This window comes from Nyctibius grandis, chromosome Z (assembly GCF_013368605.1).
Source record: "Nyctibius grandis isolate bNycGra1 chromosome Z, bNycGra1.pri, whole genome shotgun sequence".
NCBI lineage: Eukaryota > Metazoa > Chordata > Aves > Nyctibiiformes > Nyctibiidae > Nyctibius > Nyctibius grandis.
Genome location: NC_090695.1, coordinates 91,091,347 through 91,110,280, shown reverse-complemented (window position 1 = coordinate 91,110,280; position 18,934 = coordinate 91,091,347). Strand labels below are relative to the sequence as shown.

Sequence of the window (18,934 nt, the reverse complement as noted above, 5' to 3'; positions counted from 1 at the left end):
ACACAAGAAAACAATGGTGTAGTACAACATAAAACACACCTACTGTAATAGGTACAGTGGCATTTTAATCAAAAACACCATTTTATGGAAGTCAAATTTGCAATCTTTCAGCTACTCTATTTCTCAAAATAATTATTATTTGCCAGCCAAGTCAATTACCTCTGGCAGGAGAGGTGAACAGTACCAACTCTCTGCCACAGAATGGAAAAAAGACTGACAGAGATTAAAATAGACTGTTGACTATGTTAAGCAATTACAAAGCTACAGTTTACTCAAATCATTTTTATATCTGTATGACAGAAGAAAGTAATGAATTCAGGAAATAAAGATTAAACTAGCTAAAGGACAGCAAAAACCGAACAGGAATACTGCCTATGAATTTAAAGCAGTCTAATCTGAGCTTTGTGGAAATGAACATTCTTTCTGTACAGAATAGAGAAACAGGCTTTTTATACTGGCTTTCACACTCATGTAAGTACTGACTGAGAGCTTTTTTAAATAGGCAAAATTAACTCTTCATCCCAACACTTCCTGTAGTATCAAGCATTACCATGCTTACTTACTTCAGGAGCATGGTATGCGATACACTGTAAAATCCAGTCTATAGCAGGAGAATATAAAGTCAAATACAAAGGAATCTCCACACATTGCACTACCAGCTGATTCTGAACCGTATCCCCATGAATCTGTTGAAATAAAAGACAAAAACATGTTGCTTGAAAAGGTATTTAATAGGAGCTATGACAAACTGGACAAAGTTTGTGTAGGAACGGAAACAACAACAGACAAGATCACAAAGATACACGGATGTTCAGAAGCATTCCTTGCATGCTGGGGAAAAAAAATATCAAGCTCATAGCATATAGTATTAAAGTATGGAAACACGCTGAATAGAGCTGTTTCAACTTATCAGAATGTATGTAAAATTTCCCGTACTGTATCTGGGTACAGGAACATCCCTAAATCTAGATTTAAGAACTTCAAGGATTTTTAAAAAGTATGTGATAGTTTGGTTAAGGATGTACTTATGTGACATTGTGAACCAAACCCCTATTTGCTTACTTGTTTAAATGTTAGAAGAAAGTCAAAGAAATTTTTGTTAAGGCTTTCTTTGAGTTGTGGTGCCACTTCCATCCCAACCTGTATTAAAAGAAAGAGAAAGATTTTATCTGCATCTATCACCTACAATTCTCCTTCACCTGTAAGATAAAAATGCATCTTCTGGAGGAGTACACCTAGTCACACACATCAAATCAACAAACAGCACTGAATCACATGCTTTTGACGGATTATTTCCTTCCTTACTGTTATAATCATTAATACAGTGTCAGTAGCTGCAATACAGAAGATTAAATGCTTTCCATTCCAATAGGTTTTCTTATTTTAAACAAAAGTCAGGATTTTAACAGCTAGTATTTAATTCCAAGAAAATTTTCACTATTTCATATGATCATCTTTGTGGACAAAAAGGAGCATGCCAAGTTCTTCCTTACTACCTAACTGCAATTACTATTACTAGATTTAGTCCTAACTGCTCATCATTATGCCTCTCTTTTAGCTGTATCAAGAGCAGTAAAAGGTGGACTGTGCATACAAACTAAAAACCTTCAGAAACCTTGCACTATGTAGCAGGAATGATTAGGCTATGACAAAAATGTAGGCATTATTGTATTTCAAGATTCAAATAAACTAAGCAGCTCATCTATCAGAGTAAACCAGAGGTTAGTGATTACCTGCAGATGCAGGAATTCATATGGACACCCCTTACGTCCCTAACGTTTTGTCCTACCTGAAGATGAAAAACTAGCATAAGCAGCACATAAAATTATTTTGACTTATTATAAAACACTTAAAGAAAGATTCCCCATTACTAATACAAAAGAGAAATTTTATTTTTTGGTTTGTTAGAAGGAAGATACAGGCTACTGACTACTTCAGATAAAAACAGTAGTTAAAAGAAATCTTCCTTTAGTGGCAGAAATAGCTGTAGTAAATCCTTGATACAGATCTGAAGTGTTAAATGATAGCCCACCCTGCAAAGGTATGCTCTTGCATAGACTGCAACCAGTGGATCTCCAATTCCTCTGATCATAGACGTTAACCGTGGGAGACATTCCGAAATCCCCCTGTTAAGATTTTTTCAGAAATGAAAGTGAGATTTAACAATCGATAACAGAATGATATCACCTACAGATAACTTCAGTAGCTGCCTTGTAGATTGACAATTGAGCATGAGGTATAGAAATATCTACCAAACATGAAGCATATTAGCAGAAAATTTTTTTCAGAAGTAAAATTTTATGTGTATAGTAACACATATCCTATATTCAAATTGCAGTATTTGCCATTAGCAGTAGTGCAGATAGCCAGGCTGGATGCTTGGCTTGTAAAAGACAAGCACAACTAAAACACTCCTCTAGTTTGGAGGAACAGCAGAGCTCTGGAAGGGCTGTAATTCAATGTGAAGAAAAGATCTGCTTAAAGCAGAACTGGCAGAACTCCTTGTATGTCTCATTTTCCCACAGGTCCTTTTTGACAGAGCTGTACTAGTGCCTGGAGATGAGGCCCATCAATTCCAGCAAAAGAACTGCTTTTTAGGGATAATGAAGTTGTCACTATAGTAGCAATTTGGCTTACAACACTCATTTCAAAACATAACTGAAAAAGGACAATTACATGTGAAGGAACGTTTTCAGCTCAGCAACTGACACTGTTTGGCAACATATGAAGCTTATAACAAGGTTTTCAACAGATAATGGTTCATTGCTCCTAACTTGTTCCTCCAACTCAGTCTCTAGCAATACGACACATGAATATTTTCCTTTCAGTTTTCTATCCTGTCTTTTTGCATACTCCTCATCTCAACAATCTTGCTTCCCCCTGCACCATCTGAAGCCACTGATTTTTAATTTGCAAACTCCTGATGTCACAATTATACATATATTCCAAACCACAAACACTATTGCATTCCAAGTTGTACCACAGTTCACCTTGAATTTATTCCATGGCATTCTCACCAAAAATGCCAAAACCCCTCAGTACTGCTTTTCTTCAGACCTATTAAGACCCTATCCACCACTAACCCTGGAACTTGCACACTTAACTCCTTAAATTAGTTTATAATCTGCCCACTCACTTCTTTCCCACACTTAACATTTACTCTTACGTTTTGGATAAGAATTTATTGCACTTCAGTATTGCTGCTTCCACGTAACTAAAATGAAGCCAAGTTAAGGAACAAAACTAAGATGCATGGCATTCAAAACCACAAAACCAAACTTATACAATACACATTGAACAAACTATTTCAAGGCCTTCTGTAATTAATCTCACTACCCTTTGTTGATTTTTACAACTTATCTACAAGATTTTTAGGGTTTCCCAAGTTTTCACACATCAATTCTATCACTGCCATGCTGCTCATAGCCAGTAATTCAGCATTCAGTTTACTACGAAACGTGACTCAAAATTAAATTTAAAACATACAGCCTGAAACAAACAAAACAAAGTCAGTATAAACATCAGATTGCTGTGGGTTTTACTGAAACAAACATGTTCATTTTTTGAAAAGTCTGTGAAAAACCTGCAGACACACTCCAAGAGTTTCGTTTGACAAGGATACAATCTGGGAATGAGTTCTCTGATTGAAGCAATCTTGAAAAACCAGTTTAGGCAAGTTTCCTTAGCGGTATCGTTAACACACTCTGGAGAAAAATTATCTGGGGAAAAAAACCAACCCAGAAATAGTTACATTCTTTCTGGAAACAAGTTATTTTTCATTCTAGGTAAAACTATATTCTCTTTCCTTTCAACAAGAAATTAGGCACACCATAATAAACTAGGCAATACGTTTGACTCTCAAACTCTGTCTTGCAGCAGTAAGAGCTGAGCACACAGGCAGCAAGAAGAGGTAACGAGAGCTTCTGTCTTGCATTAAGTAACATTTCAGAAGCTGAAGTCAAGCACTCAAAGCTAATCTCAGAACCACTACTTGGAAATCTAACCTCTTTTTTTTTTTCAGAAATTGAAAAAAAAAAATAGGGAATCTGTAACAAATACATGTATATAAATCTGTAACAAATGCATACATATAAAAGAGATTTAAGCACTCAAATTCTTTACTTTGAAAGGGTAATATAATTTTTAAAGAATATGATTTAAAACTCTATTGCAAGACGTAAGAAATACTAAACACTGATAGAACACTTGTTTTTGTACGCTAAACATTAACGCTGCAGCGCAGTTCTCTCCTCGTGAGCTTTGGGACTATTTGTGTCAGCTGCCAGGGAAAAAGCTGCCACCTCGGAGTGGAACAGATGGGTTATGGGGATAGTGCTCTGGTCAGGCAGGCATGCAGTTGCATGGCTATCTGCCTCTTTCTCTAGATTGCCTGGAACAGAAGGCAAAAATAGGCTTCTTGGGATCAACCCAGGTCTGAGGTAAGATGGCTGGGAAGGATGAGTCCCTCTTCTCTCGGCGATAAAGCTACACAAGCCGCTTCTGCTGTGACTATCTGTTTATAAACTCCTTGTGAAACAGCTCTAAAATACCAGCGCTCTCCCATCCCTGCCCCCAGAAGATGAGAAGCTCCTGTTCCATAATAAAGTTTCGATGAGAAGCTCCTGTTCCACAATAAAGTTTCCTACTTCCAAGACTAGAAAAACCACCCACTAGATGCTGAGTATAGGAAGATGTTCTTTCTCACCTAGGACCACAGAAGTTCTTGTCCAACTTTGTTTCACTTGGTTCCCACAGGGTGAACATGGAGGTTGGGCCTGAAATCCCTGGGGGTTCACACTGCCACGCACACCAAGTACAGCACACATTTTCTTTCTGCCTCCCACTTTTCTAGCTGACTGGGAAGTTCCCACCAGCAATGCCCCTGGCAGCTGTATAGCTGCAGCATGAGCTCAGGTCTCCAGAACGGTAGTAACTGTGCCCAGTAATCATGACATGCTATGGGAACTGTCTGCCTTCATTAGTGTTTATAAGAACAGTTTATCAGAACTGCAATAATCAAATTTATTTTAAGCATTTTCTGTAAGTTTATCTCAAATTTAAATATTTGCTGGTTTCAGGCTTCTGGCTCAAATCCTATGGATTTAACTGTAACCTGATGGTACTGTTGCAGTGCCAACTGCAGAGTAAGAATGCCTCGTATTTCAAGGACATGCACTTAATACACTCCAAATTGCAAGGAAAAGCCTGTATTTCAATGGAATGTTTTGGTGCCTTCCTGAAGAAGTACTTCCATATACACTTGTCCTGTAAATGTCAAATTAAATTTCTACATTGTGTTAGAAACTCAACTGAAAAAATGAAAGGGCCCAAGTTAGAAAGATCATACTGACAGCCTGTTCCTTCTTCCAAAATTCTTCCCTAATTAAAGCAAAACTATCAATAGTTTCCAATGTAGCAATAAAACCACCTATTTACCAAAACCTGAGACTCTCAGCTTTATCTGTATATTCTTCACAGTTAAAATGTAAACTTGCATAAACACTGTGAACGGTGAAACCTATGAGCAATGGATTTTACTACTCTGTTAAAAAATAAAAATTACTAGATTCAAATCAGACTTTTTCATAGGAAATAAACTAGCGTGGGTCCTATTTAACCTTTCTCAAATTAGTCCAGACATGATTTTTTCCAGGAGCACAGTATAAACAAACACAAAGTTACCTGGCAAAGAGACACGATTGTCCACGCACATGGACAGAATTCTTTCATACACTAGTTTCCCTGTTTAAAAAAAAAAAAAAAAAAAAATCATTCATAACGACCTGTAAACACAAAGTGTTGGTACAAAGGTTCCCTCTCTAACATACGTTGGTATCAGCTGGAAAAAAAATTCCTCAAACACTAACATTAGGCTGCCCTCTAGAGAGGCTGACATGTTAAGTCTGAATTTAGCACTTTGCACACTATAAAAAATTTATCTGGCTCCTTTCAGTGCAGAGGTAGCACACAGGTCAGATTTCTCCCAGGCCAGCAAAGGACAGCTGGTGTCCTGCCTTTGCTGAGTTTGGCTATTATGTTATCTTCAGCAACTTGCAGTAAGTAGGAAAGAGCACAAAGAGGAAGCAAGACCTGAAAAAACAATTGGACCTATGTCATAGCATATCCTGCTAAACATCAAAATACCCTTCAACTTTGAATGCTGTCGTAAATCTTTTGCATAACATGGCAGAAAACCAAGAGAATCACATGAAGTGGATGACAATTTCACTTAAAGGATCATTTAAAAATGAAAAAACAGATTAAAAAAAATCAGTAACTACATTTTGATCACTACATAGTCCCTATTCAGCTGAAGAAAACTTTCTGACTTCTGTTCTTCAAATACAAATGGAATGAAATAGAGTCAAGAGGCTGCCAAACCCAAAATATTTTCATAATAACGGCAGCATGTTTTAAATTTCAAAATGCAGAGATCATGATTTTTCTCAAGGTTTTGTTCGAGATATTTACTAATACATAAAGATTAGAACTACAAAATTAAATTATTTTATTTACCACGTTTATACCACTGGTGTCCAAATATTTACATTGGAAACATTCCATGTTAAAACTGAGAGTCATTTCAGCACTTTTCAGATAACTCTGATGTTTTCTAACATTATAAAAAAACTAATTTCATCTTATTAACAATTATGTAGTAAGTCTGGCACATTAGATACTTACCAAAAGTATCAAGGATATCTGTAATTAAAACAAATTTACTTGGATAAAACTGGATTACTGTTGTGTCTGAAAGAAGCTTAGAACACTAGAAGGGAAAAAAAAAAACAATGAAACATTTTTAGAGGACAATGCAAGTTCCTGTTTTTACTCCAGACAGGCTGGAACAGATGAATATCTATAGATGGAAAGAACCAACATGAAGAACTATGCAGCAAAAAGCACAAGAACCTCTAACATAACACATCATGGTACTCCTGGTATTTTTCAGGTTATTTTTCATTTCCAGCAGAGCTAGTCACAGATCTGTTTTTCCTTTAGACAAGTTAATCTACAAAGCAGAATTTCAGCTGACCATGCAGGTCTGTGCATTTGTTCAGACAAGTCAAATTCTCTCCCAGAAGCACAAAAAGGCACTTCTTTTCCAAACCAACTTTTTTAAAGGCACCTTTCAGTTTCTCACCATCTCTCTAAACATCCATATCAAACACAAGATTTGATACAGACTTAACTAAGAAATAATTTTAAAAGTTTAGCTCATGAGTTTTTCAACACATCTTTGTGGCTCACGTAACCAGTTCAGACATTTTGGAAACAGGCCAGCTGGTGCGCAGCCAGCTCCAGGGAGGAATCTGTAATCAATCACCACCCACAGGCACCCAACATGATCGCGGCAGTCAGACTAGAATGATGGAGGGTGCAAAGTCACATTTGAAAATATATTAGCCAACTTAGTTCTAGTATCGTTGAATGCAAGTCCAGGTAGAATTTATGACATGAATTCAAAATACCCAGTGAGGAATGAAGACATTTTAAAGAAATTTAATTAAGCTATACTTTGTTTTCCAAGATAGTGCAAAGACTGCAGACTAAACTGCAGTCAAAAACTTTGGCACAAAGAATCAACCTCCACCTGAAGAAAAGAGGCAAATGACTGAGTGGGGAGAGAAAGCCACCTCCTCCCTACATGAGCCAAACACGGCCTTTGACCATGAGTCTTCTCCGGTCTCTATTTAAGACTGACAAGTACAGCATTCTCTGTGATCTCTGTCCCTTCTCTCTCCTTCATCAGGAGACAATTCTTCAATCTCAATGGAATGAATAAAGTTCAAGTTTTCATTACATTCCAAAAATCCAGGAAGCAATCCGATACCCCAAGACTGCTTTGTTTAAACAAGAAAACCATAACATTTGAACATGCTTAAATGAGGGGCACAATCAGTCTTTTTGCTTTATTCTTCAGGGAGGAACTTAAGAGTGCACCAAAAAGACAGCTGAGAGCATTCACATCTTATAACCCAAGCAGAATCTTCCCTACTGCCTGGTAAGTCAGTCACCTTCAAAGAAAGGTAATTCAGCAGCTGTTTAGGACCTACACACACCATAAACACTTACTTACCATTTTCTTAGAGCTCACGTACATAATCAACTTATTTCAGCTTACTCTAAGTGGCTTAGATTATTCCGTCTTGTCAAGTAAAGTATCTTGTAAAAAGGCACTTGAGGAATTCACGTTATAAATTCAGACCCTGCCTTAATAACCAGAACTCTTCCTGCACTTCAAGATCTGTAAAACTCTCATACAGAGAATGAAGGTTCCATCCTCAGTGTCCAAATGAAAGATCTTGTGTAACTTCATCGTTAGTTCTTAAATCAAGATAATTCTGGCATTCAAACTAAAATTGCTTTTTCCAGCCCAGTATACATTTCTGAAAATAACAACCATATAAAAGGCCAAACTTACCCCTCCTATTGCATACTAATCAGTATGGGATACTAATAATGACAGACTAGGTATATAATCACAGCCTGATGTCAAGAAAACTGCTTAGTTCTTTAAGAGGATACATTCTTAAAAGTATGTTATTTACAAGGAAGAACCACAACATGGAAAGTTCAGTCAGGTTTCTACCCTTTCCTGCTTTATAAGTATAAAATTATTATTAGTTACTTATAGTCTCCTGTATAAGAGACTTTTGTATTCATGTCAATTAACCAAACACCTATTTCATTCTTCCCCAGTCTTTCAATTACTGATAAGCATCTGCAGCATGAAGTTCAAGTGCAAAGTGAACAATACACAGACAACACCTTAAGAGATAAATATATGCAATTTTGATACCACTTTCCTAAAAGAAAGCACTGAATCTCATCTTAGAAACGACATTATTTCAGAATCATCTGTGAAATCATTTGTAAAAGAATATATGAAAGTATTAATGCACAGATTATCACTGCATGTCAGACACTCTGTATATATGTATTAATGCACTGTAAATACAGTACATCCATGTCCTTTTTTTCCTCCTCCAGACCTTTAATATTGTATTCTCTTTCATTAAGACATTCACACTTCAAAATGCTATATATGGATTTTTTTTTTAAAGAATAATAGTGCTCATTTCATAGTATTACAATAGAACATTAGTCACCCTAGGTCACATACAATTTTCTGATCTCTCTTCATTTATGTTTCACTTCCTTTATTGTCTTTACCACAATTTAAGCTGAAATTATCACAAACAGTTTTCACAAGAGTATCCAGCACGAGAAAAAAAAAAATCCTCCTGACATTATATAACCCCGCTTGATGACTATTAGCATTACATCAGTTTTAGAGCTTTTAAGGATGTCATTATCTCCTCTGTCCTTTGATGCACTCTGCCTCTGGCCTTTTTTTAAAGGCCAAGTCAAACAAAAGAGCATTTAATTGTCCTATTTCCTCCTGCCCCCGTCACAGCCCACCACTCCAAATGAGCCAGAGGAAGACTGTGGAGAAGTTTAAAAACAAAACAAAATGAAAAAAAAAACCAAACACTTAAAAAATCTGGAGTTGTTTTCTGTACTTTGCTAGGGTTCTAAATCAGATTATTCAATTGCCTTAGAAAGTCTGGATGGGAAAAACACTGACGTTCAAAAAGCCATTCTGGTATTATTTAGGGTGTGGGGCAAAGGGGTAGAGCGGGGAGAGGAGAGGAAAGGAAATTACATGTCCTAGAAAGAGTTGATATCACTACATGTTATTTTTTCTAATTATCCCTAACCAGGTAAAATGTCCACAGCTGTCACTTGGCCACTCTCTTTTATGAGACTTCCATTCCACATAGCCTAGCCAAAATCAATATATAACAAATATAACAACAAAGTTGAAAATTCAACTGTTGTCAGAAGCCATAAAACTCTGAAAGAAATGGGTTTCAGTGAAGAAAGTAGAAAATAGTAGAAAAATAATAGAAACACTTATTTCCCCAAGAAAGAAATCAGACAAGCCGTACTGCCAAACTCACCAGTTCTGTAGAAAGCAAAAATGTAAAACTGACCTGGATGACTATTTTCAGAGCTTTTACTTTTTGATCGGAGGACCAAGCATCCTTCAAAGACTGGTTCAGCTCTTCAATTCGGTTCATGTAATCCTGCTGAGTCAAATTCAGCAGCTCTTTCTGTGACCCCTGGCAAGAAAACACAAGTGTACTTAATATGAGAGGGAGGGAAGAAAGGAGAGTGCCGTTAAGAGTCAAATCGCGGGGCGGGGGGCAACCCACAATTACAGAATTACCTGATTTTCCCTTCTTATCTTTGCAGCATCAATATTGCAGGTGTTTGGCACAGGAGTGCAACACAACTGCTTTGGTTTTCAAGAGATATACATGCTGGTACCCAAAGCTGTCCATGAGGTCAGAAATGCTGGACTATTTCAGTGGTATTCTACTCGTGGTGTAACGAGGATACTAACATTATACATAAGCATACTAGCACCTATGTAGAAGCAGTATCAGATAGAAATGAAATGTTTTGCCAGCAAGTTCCTAAGAAATTTGTTGACAGCAAGAAAAATCTGGCTGTGCTTCACCCTCAATAAAAAAAAAACAAACCTATCTTCATTTCATGCTCAGTACTGGAGCATTCTTGTGATCTTTTTTCCAGAAGATCTTACAGACCTTATAAAAACATTACATATCAAAAATAAACTAGTGAAACACTGGAAGCAGAAATAATTGCAGTTTGAGAATTAACTTGAGTACTCAGTATTTCTATCAAGCATGTAAATGTAATTTTAATTAAGCTCAGGTAGACAGTATGCAGTTTCTGCAATAGGGGCAAACAAAATTATCAGATGTTAAGACTATCAGGCTCCATGAAGTTTTATAGCAGCTGCAGACCGTACACAGTACCAAGGTAAATCAACATCAGTTGATCAGGTGAGTTTTTGAATCACAGCTTCTAGCGATACAAAAATATGGTTCTGCCTGAATTCTAGAACAATAGGGATCGAAACTACTAGAAGTCCCATGGAAAGTGTATATTTATCTAAATACTGCATAAGCACATGCAGAATCAGGACCCTTTTAAAAGGTTTCATAAAAGATTTTCATTTCACAGATTTATTTCACTTTTAAAATGATGATGTAATTGGACCAGAAAATCTCACCTCTTCCAGATCATCCAGTTCTTCTAACCTTGTCCTCACTTTTTCAGAAACTGCTGAGCCAGTAGTTGTAGCTTTTCCTGTAAAGAATTATATGTTTGAGTTTCTTTAACATTTAAACACTTGGGTTTTCTAAACCCAAGTTTTTTAGAACACTTGGGTGTTCTAAAGGGACACAAACCTGAAGGAGCTTGACAGACAACTAGTCAGCTTCCATGACAGAAGACATTTGGTAGCTATTCCTGAAGACACACATTTAAATGTACCTACAGTTCATTCACTTTGAGCAGGGAATGACAAGTAAGCAAAACTGAATACAAATGGATTTTCTTACAAGTTTTGCTGGTGAGGTGAGGAAAGAACCACTGAATAGAACCATAGGATAATTTAGGTTAGAAAAGCCCTACGGAGGTCTGTGTCCAACTCTCCTCCTCAAAGCAGGTCCAATTTTGAAGTTGTAAGAGGTTGCACAGGGTTATATCCAGTCAATTTAATATCTAAGGATGGAGATGTCACACTCTCCCTGGACATCCTGTTTTCAGTGTTTGACCATTCTCATTCCAAAAAAGTATTTCATTTTTTTTGCAGAAGCTGAAATGCTGCATGTTTACTCATATATAAAAATTCAGATTTACTATGCAATCAGCTATGGCTACTTAGCCCAGATTTGCTTTGCTAGAAAGCATGATAAAATATTTAACATTTGGTTCTTTTTTGAACACTCAGCATACAGTTGAAATCTTTTCACTTTCATGTAAACAGAATAACTGAACAAGTTCCCAAGGGACTTGTTTGCTTTCCCTTCCAGCAAGCAGAAGAGTTAATGAACGTGATCCTCAAAACAGCATTGCTCACTTTAAATGGAAGAAAGATTTAAGCCACAGTGGAAGGCAGTGAATTCCATTTCCTTCCACAACACATAATCACAAATTCATTAGCCTACAGGGATACAAGACAAGGTGGTTCAGTGGTTTGTTTTCAATAATTAAGTAAAAATCCAGCAGAAGTCTTATTCACAAAGAAACATAGAGCCAACCATATGTCAGAACGGGGAAGGACAGGCAAACACATTTCAACTATTCCTGGACCACAAACCTGTCACTGCCCCCTGCCTCAAGCAAAATCTGTTACTGTTAAAGAAACTGCTTACCTTTTTCAGATCCCATGTACAGATTCTGCGAAGAAACAGAAAAAGCAAACTTTTAGAAAACATGTACTCACTAGCATTTCAAGAATGAACAGGGTAATTACACTGCTAATTAGGTCTCTAATTGTTTAGAAGTAGACATAAGACCAGAATTTATTTGTATTGTGACAAAAAGACAAAGTGATGGCTTCTAAGTATCAACAGACTTCTAGACTCGGCTCCAAAACAATCATTATAAGTGAGAGCTTTTGGTACAGCTTTCTACAACATTGAAACTGAAATTTAGAGGACCAGTATTTACTCACGAAATAATTACAAAACAGCAACATCCAAAATCCATTAAAGGTCTAGTACAAATAAATAAAACTGGAGAAGCTGGCACTTACAATAGAGAGCTTCTCTGTTGTTGTGTATCTAGCAAGGATTTCACCACGTTTGCTTGACCATGGTTCAAAGTCACTTCCCACTGCTGAGCTGTCATCTTTATCCCGTTTCTTTCGTGTACTATCCTATGAGGAAAGTACGAGTGCAAATGTTAAATACAAATCTGGAAAAAAAAGAGAAGGCTGATAAAGGTCATCTTAATGGTGAAGTGCTAACTGATCCTTCCAGAAGTGACAATATTAAAAAAAAAAATCCATATTTAAATAAATGTCAACATAAGCCAGGCAAATATAGGTAAATAAAAAAGAATACAATACTCTATTAATACAGTATGTTTCCTATTTGCATTAACATCCTAGTTGGTGAAACAAATACATTTTATCCAGTGTCAGCTTTGCAGTTTTGTTTTGGTTTTTTGTTTGTTTGTTTTATTTAGTTAAGATAACTCCCCTCCAGTGTTACCATGGTAGCAGTAGTAGTCACAGGATCTGCAGCTGCTGCAAATAATGACAAGGGATCGGTACCATCCAATACACTGCTCAATGGATCCATCATAGAACTAGAAGAGGAGGAGGACGTAGAAGAAGTACTTCCTTTCCGGTTCATTTTCTTGGTCTTGGATTCAGTAACCTAACAGAAAAGTTCAAAACTATTAAACAAAAAGGCTTTCTCTTCCCCTATTTTCTTTAATAAATCATCAAAATATGCGCTACATAAATTGTGTTGTTGCAATGAAAGCAAGGACCAACCAAAGGAATTCTTTAGAACGAGCATCAGCATTTAAACTGAAGCACCTCCTTTTCCCCTGAATCTGGAGGCACTCTTCAATAGCATTTCCATTACTTTTTTCCCCCACGCCTTCCAATTCTAGGTCTACGAAACTATAAGAACAACCACTCTAAATTTCTTTCCAATATCCCTCCTCTATTTTATTGTTTTTCTCCCTCTCCTCCAACCTCTTTCTTGCTATCTGATTTCCTCTGCCAGTCTCATATTTACTTTTCTTGTCCAATACTCAAGCCTGGAACATAAAATCCATTCTTAAGGCCTCCATCTCATCTCCTTGCTGACCTTCCTGAGTAGAAGCTGCTGTCCATTTATCATTCATTAGTGTATGACTATTATCTCGTTGAAGATGGAATTTTTTTGTACATCCATATTTTTAAAAGCCTCTCGTACATCAAAGAAATTATAAATGTTTTAAAGCATACAGCTGACTGGAAGTTAACCCAAAACCAAATCTTACATTAAGCAATTACGTAGGTTATTTGTAATGCAACAATTTGATTTTAAACTTATGCACTATTCAGCATTTAATGCAACCGAGAAAACCCACAAGTTGGAATGCTGTATTTGTCAGAAAGAGACTGTTTTTGACACGTAACACCAGCACATTTCTGTAAAGGACAAACAGAATAAACCTTGATGCTTCTAAAATAACAGGCCACTAACACAGAAAGCAACTTCACTAGTACCACCATCAAGTAAGAAGAGGAACACAATCAGTTTTAATTCACATTCATTTTCCAAAAGCACAAAAAGAAACTCACTGTAATGGGTTTTAGTGGATGGTAATCACCAAAATCTACGGGTACAGATTCCAGCTTGCACGCTTCAGACTCTGAAACATAGTTTCTTGATCTCGCATGCCTTAAGAAACAAGAGTAAAGGGAAAGTATACATGCATATAAATATTCACATACTTACGAACAGAGAAACATATCCTATGTCTATACAGATGCAGGCATATTTACAAAAAGAAATGCATATTAAAAAATAAGTCAATGTAAAGACAAAAATTTCTCTCTCTACTGAGATACATAAAACTAAAACCGAAGAAATTTTACTTTCAGCCATTCAACTGTATTCTGCCTCTACCGCTGGATTCTCTTCCATTCCATTGGACATCAAAAGGGTCATTTAATCAAGCATTTGTATGTGCAACAGGCTTATGGAGATTATTAAACACCTCTTAAACTGAATAGTCAGAGTGAAGGAAAAGGTAATTATGCAAACACAAGGGAAGAAATCAAAGTGATCATGCACAGATATAATGAGGGACTGCACAGATTAACTTGTGTAGCTGCAAAGCTCTTCTCTGAGAAATCTATTTCTATCTGTTCACTGTATTCATAACAAAAGTTGCAAAAGTTACATTATAAGAAAAAAACCTATCAGTACTCATATGCTTGCATTGTGGATAAGTCCTTGTATAAAAGCCTTGCCTCTGAAAATTAAGTATGTCATTAAGTGAAATAAATCACAAAAATATAAGTATTTCAAGTTTTATTTTGAATCTGATCTTGGAGAGAACTGTGAGAACTATGGCCTCCATCTCTAGTTAAAAAAAGACTCGATTCCAGAAAAGAACATAAATAAAAGTATTTGAATAAAACACCATTGTCACTAGGAACTAATAGCAACATACACTAATTTATCAATCACTGTTGAAGGACGCTGTTCTTTTATAAAATAGACCATTCATCCTGGTTTTCATTGCTCAAATATAAATATAAATGTATATTTTAAAAAGGCTTTTAAAGCATGTTTGACAATATAGGAAGGCAAAAAGGGGGATTAAAACTTCCCTGACTAGCACCAGATGGCAATTTCAAAAGAGACTTAAGAGTCAGAAATGCTTTCTAATATCTCTGACAACACATCAATATATTAAATTAATTCCTTTTAATTGTATGGAGTAGTAGTAACAGTTAAACAGGGAAACAAAAATATGAACTCACAAAAATACAGAGGACAGCTGCCTTCCTAAAACTGCCATCACAGCTACCACGTGGTACCTTCCTTTAGCAGTAGCAATAGTTAAGTACCAAGGCAGAAAGTGATTCAAGTAATATCTAGGAAAATATATTTGAAAAGGTTCTCTCTGCATTCAACCCTCCACAACTTCTTGATTTCTTTTTTAGTCTTTGAGACATGCAGAGCAGTTAATGGTTCTTTCCTGTTTCATCCAGGATCCTGAGAACGTTTATGGCACACACTAAGGCCTTAGCTGAATGAGTAAACCAGTGGATACACAAAGGTTTCTTCAATCAGACTCCTAACAAAACCAAACAGCATTCCCTTCATATAATACACATCTTTCCCACAAAAACTAATCCAAACTTTCAAAGAATTCCATTCCTACTCAGAAATCTAACTCATTAGTAAAGAATTTCAACAGTGCCAAGCAGCCAGCTCTTCTATAGATACTATGTATCCCCAAAAAACCCAAATTCATTAAAAAAAAAATTAAGAATGAGTTTAATTTATGGTTGTGCTACTCCAAGGAGAAGCTTTGACATCTAATGAGGTACAGCAGAGCAAGAGAAAGAGTCTAGTGAAATTTTCTGTTATTCCTTTTGTTTTCTTAATCTCTAGCTCCTTTTCTTTATACATGAATACTCTCTTTAATTTACTATTGTCCCATGATTCAATGATTCTCCTTGCTGACTTGCTTCATGAGTTTTCATTTGGCTGCAAAATCTTTCAGACAAACTTTGGCTGCCTAATTATAACATTTCTATTACTCTGTTACAGTTCTGTCAGTATTTCCAAACTACCTGCAAAGAAAGATGTCACTGACAGCTCACCCTTGGCATACCACTCCCAGGCCAAAATCAATCATACAATTATAGTGTAAGGCATCACTGGGCAAGTATACATGTCTAATACAGGAGAATGAAGAAGAGCTGTTCACCCCGCAAATAAGTCTTTAAAAAGTACATTTACAATGTGGTTATTCAAGTGATAAGACAGCTTGTAACATAGCTAATACGGGAGACAAGTTCAAGCTTGCTCTGACATTATGTTCTACTTACTCTCCAGGGAAAGGAGACTAAGCATTCCTTTCTTGGTCAACTTCCGAGAGTAAATAAAAATAAGGCTCAGGCCAAGCCAGGGTTTTGTCCCCAGTGCATAGTGTAAAACACACCCCTGCTTGCAGGTGCTGTTTTAGCAGTGGGTTTCAGCGTTTTTTCACACACGAGCATTACTGCAATTGCCACAACTCTATGTGACACTTGCCAGACTGCCAACCTTTTTCTCTCCTGCTAAACAATCTTTTCTCCTGGGACTGCTGTACTTCCTCCTTACTCCCAAGTCACTGAAGCTCTTCCAGAGCCCAGCCCACCCTATGAACCCAGGTGCCTCCCTCATGCTCCAGGTTCAGCACAGAGACAGCCTCCATGCAGCAGAAGAACCAGCCTTCCATATTACAGAAAAATATGTATTAAAACATTTTACTCTGGTTCATTATTTCTCCATGGCCACTTCTGCAACAGTAGTATCAGACCTACTCACTAGCCTGCTCATTGCTGCACTACGTAAAAACCAATTTCCCAGCATCCCGAATTCTACTGAAAGATTCATCCCAAATTCCACAGAATTCCACCGAAATTACCGCACTCAAAGCATCAACAGTTCCAACAGCCAGCTAACACGTTAGAGCCGTTTTACACACTCAAATTTCCTCAGCTACCTAAATTCAAGTTTTAAAGTATTTCATACCCTAGTGAATTTATTTTAAAAAGCACAGCTGTGATGTTTTTATAAAACCTCAACTGGTTTCATTAACAATGAAACTTCTAAATTCACAAATTATTTCCACTTTTTATTACACATAAAAGTTTGCTCACACATTAGTAACATGAAAGAGTGAGACACATGATTTTCAGTGTGATAATGTATACATGAGGAAAACTTTTTGGCAACCTAATGCTCTAATTGGCTCTAATTGCTGCACATTACCTTTCTTGACTCCACATTGGGTCTGATTTCTAGTTCGCTCAGGACTATGACCCATGAGCCACACCAAAACCCAGATGTTAGATATATTCCATGTGTTAAAAGAACATTAGCCTCAGGAGAGCAAGCCTTCCAGAAACAGCAAATCAGCTCATTTGTAAACACGGAGAAGTCTGGAGAAAAATGAACTATGACCATATTTTCCTTTACTCTCTCAGAGAAAAAGCACCTCTTTTATCCTTCCTTTCCATAAGCAACACCAGACTAAGTTATTCCACGTCCTACACAGTGGAGCCTCCTCAGCTGTACACCAAGTTTTCCTTTAGAAATAGTGCGTGCTGCTAGAAGCTGACTCTGCCTCTTCAGTTTGCAGCCCGTAAACACCATGTCTACTTCTAAGGAGCCTGTGAAAAACTAACAGAAGCCAAACTGTGGTAATAAGCTTAAATTCCCTGTACGAAATCTTCATCTTCGCTGGTGAGTTCCGCGGCGGCGGGAGCGGCCGCTCCCAGCGAGCGCACAGTGCCACTGCGGGACGGGAACGCTCCTGCCCCTCACCGGCTCCCTCCTCTCACGAGGGGACACATCATAAAATCCCTACGTGATCAAACCAAACCACACACCCGCTGCCCCTGAGTAACCTCCTTGATCAGTTCGGGCACACCAAACGGCGGGCAGAGGCCGGCGGGCAGAGGCCGGCGGGCAGAGGCCGGCGGGCAGAGGCCGGCGGGCAGAGGCCGGCGGGCAGAGGCCAGCGGCCCTCCCCTCCCTCCCTCAGCCGCCTCCCCCAGGGCTCACCGGCGCGTACGGACCCCGAGGGCCTCCTCCTGCGTGGGAATCCCACGTTAACACCGTGCAGAGCTCAGCCACCCTCCCGGCACCCCACGCAGCTAAACACGGCGCGCTGTAAATCTGATCTGTATCTTCGGATTTCTCCCGAGAGCCGCCAAGAGAATGGCCGGACCGCGCTCCCCGGCCAGCGGAGCCGCGGAACCCAGCGCCCCGGCTCCCTCCCGCCACTCGCGGAGCTCCAGCCCCTCAGGCCGAGCGGCCCCGAGCCCGTGGGAGGCAGCCCCGGGGCCGGCGAGCGTGAGGCGAGGCTCCCCCAGCCCGCAGCCCTGGCTCAACAGGGCAGCTCCCCCCGCGGGCACGCTCGGGCGTCCTCCGAGCCGCCCCCGCCTCAGCGCCGCGGCCCTGGATGACGGCTGCCCTCACGCAGCCGCGGGGACCTGCAGCCCCCTCAGAGCCCGTTACCCGGCTCTGCCCTCCCCCAGCACCGCCTCAGGGGCCGGGAGAAACGCAGTCCCCTCCCGGGACGGCGGCAGGCAGCGCCCGCCGGCCGCGCTGCCCACAGCCTCACCAGGGGAAGGCAGCCATCTTGCAGCCCCGTCACATGACGCCGCGGCCGGGCAGCGCCTTCCGCCGCCATTTCCCGCCCCGCCCCGCAGCGGGCAGCGCCTCGCCTCACAGCTGGCGCCCGGCGGCGGGGCGGCCCTGCTCGGTGCCGGCTGGGTGCTGCCGCCCTCCCGCGGCAGAAAAAGAAAAGAAATTCA

At 38.9% G+C, this 18,934-nt stretch overlaps 1 protein-coding gene across 2 annotated transcripts in view; it reads right to left on the bottom strand.

Annotated features, from left to right (window-relative positions):
* VPS35L (VPS35 endosomal protein sorting factor like) overlaps positions 1-18,823 on the bottom strand; it is a 57,439-nt gene extending 38,616 nt beyond the window's left edge. Inside the window, exons 1-14 of one of the 2 annotated variants that reach the window (XM_068423291.1) lie at positions 18,742-18,823; positions 14,189-14,288; positions 13,101-13,268; positions 12,641-12,763; positions 12,258-12,282; positions 11,111-11,187; positions 10,002-10,130; positions 6,685-6,769; positions 5,683-5,742; positions 3,623-3,719; positions 3,167-3,214; positions 2,033-2,126; positions 1,063-1,140; positions 564-686 (exon numbers count right to left, since the gene is read on the bottom strand). In XM_068423291.1, coding sequence (XP_068279392.1) covers positions 564-686; positions 1,063-1,140; positions 2,033-2,126; positions 3,167-3,214; positions 3,623-3,719; positions 5,683-5,742; positions 6,685-6,769; positions 10,002-10,130; positions 11,111-11,187; positions 12,258-12,282; positions 12,641-12,763; positions 13,101-13,268; positions 14,189-14,288; positions 18,742-18,758 — 1,224 coding nt within the window. In that variant the 5' untranslated portion in view covers positions 18,759-18,823. The other variant, XM_068423292.1, reaches the window with a different exon arrangement.
* Positions 18,824-18,934: the final 111 nt, after the last annotated feature.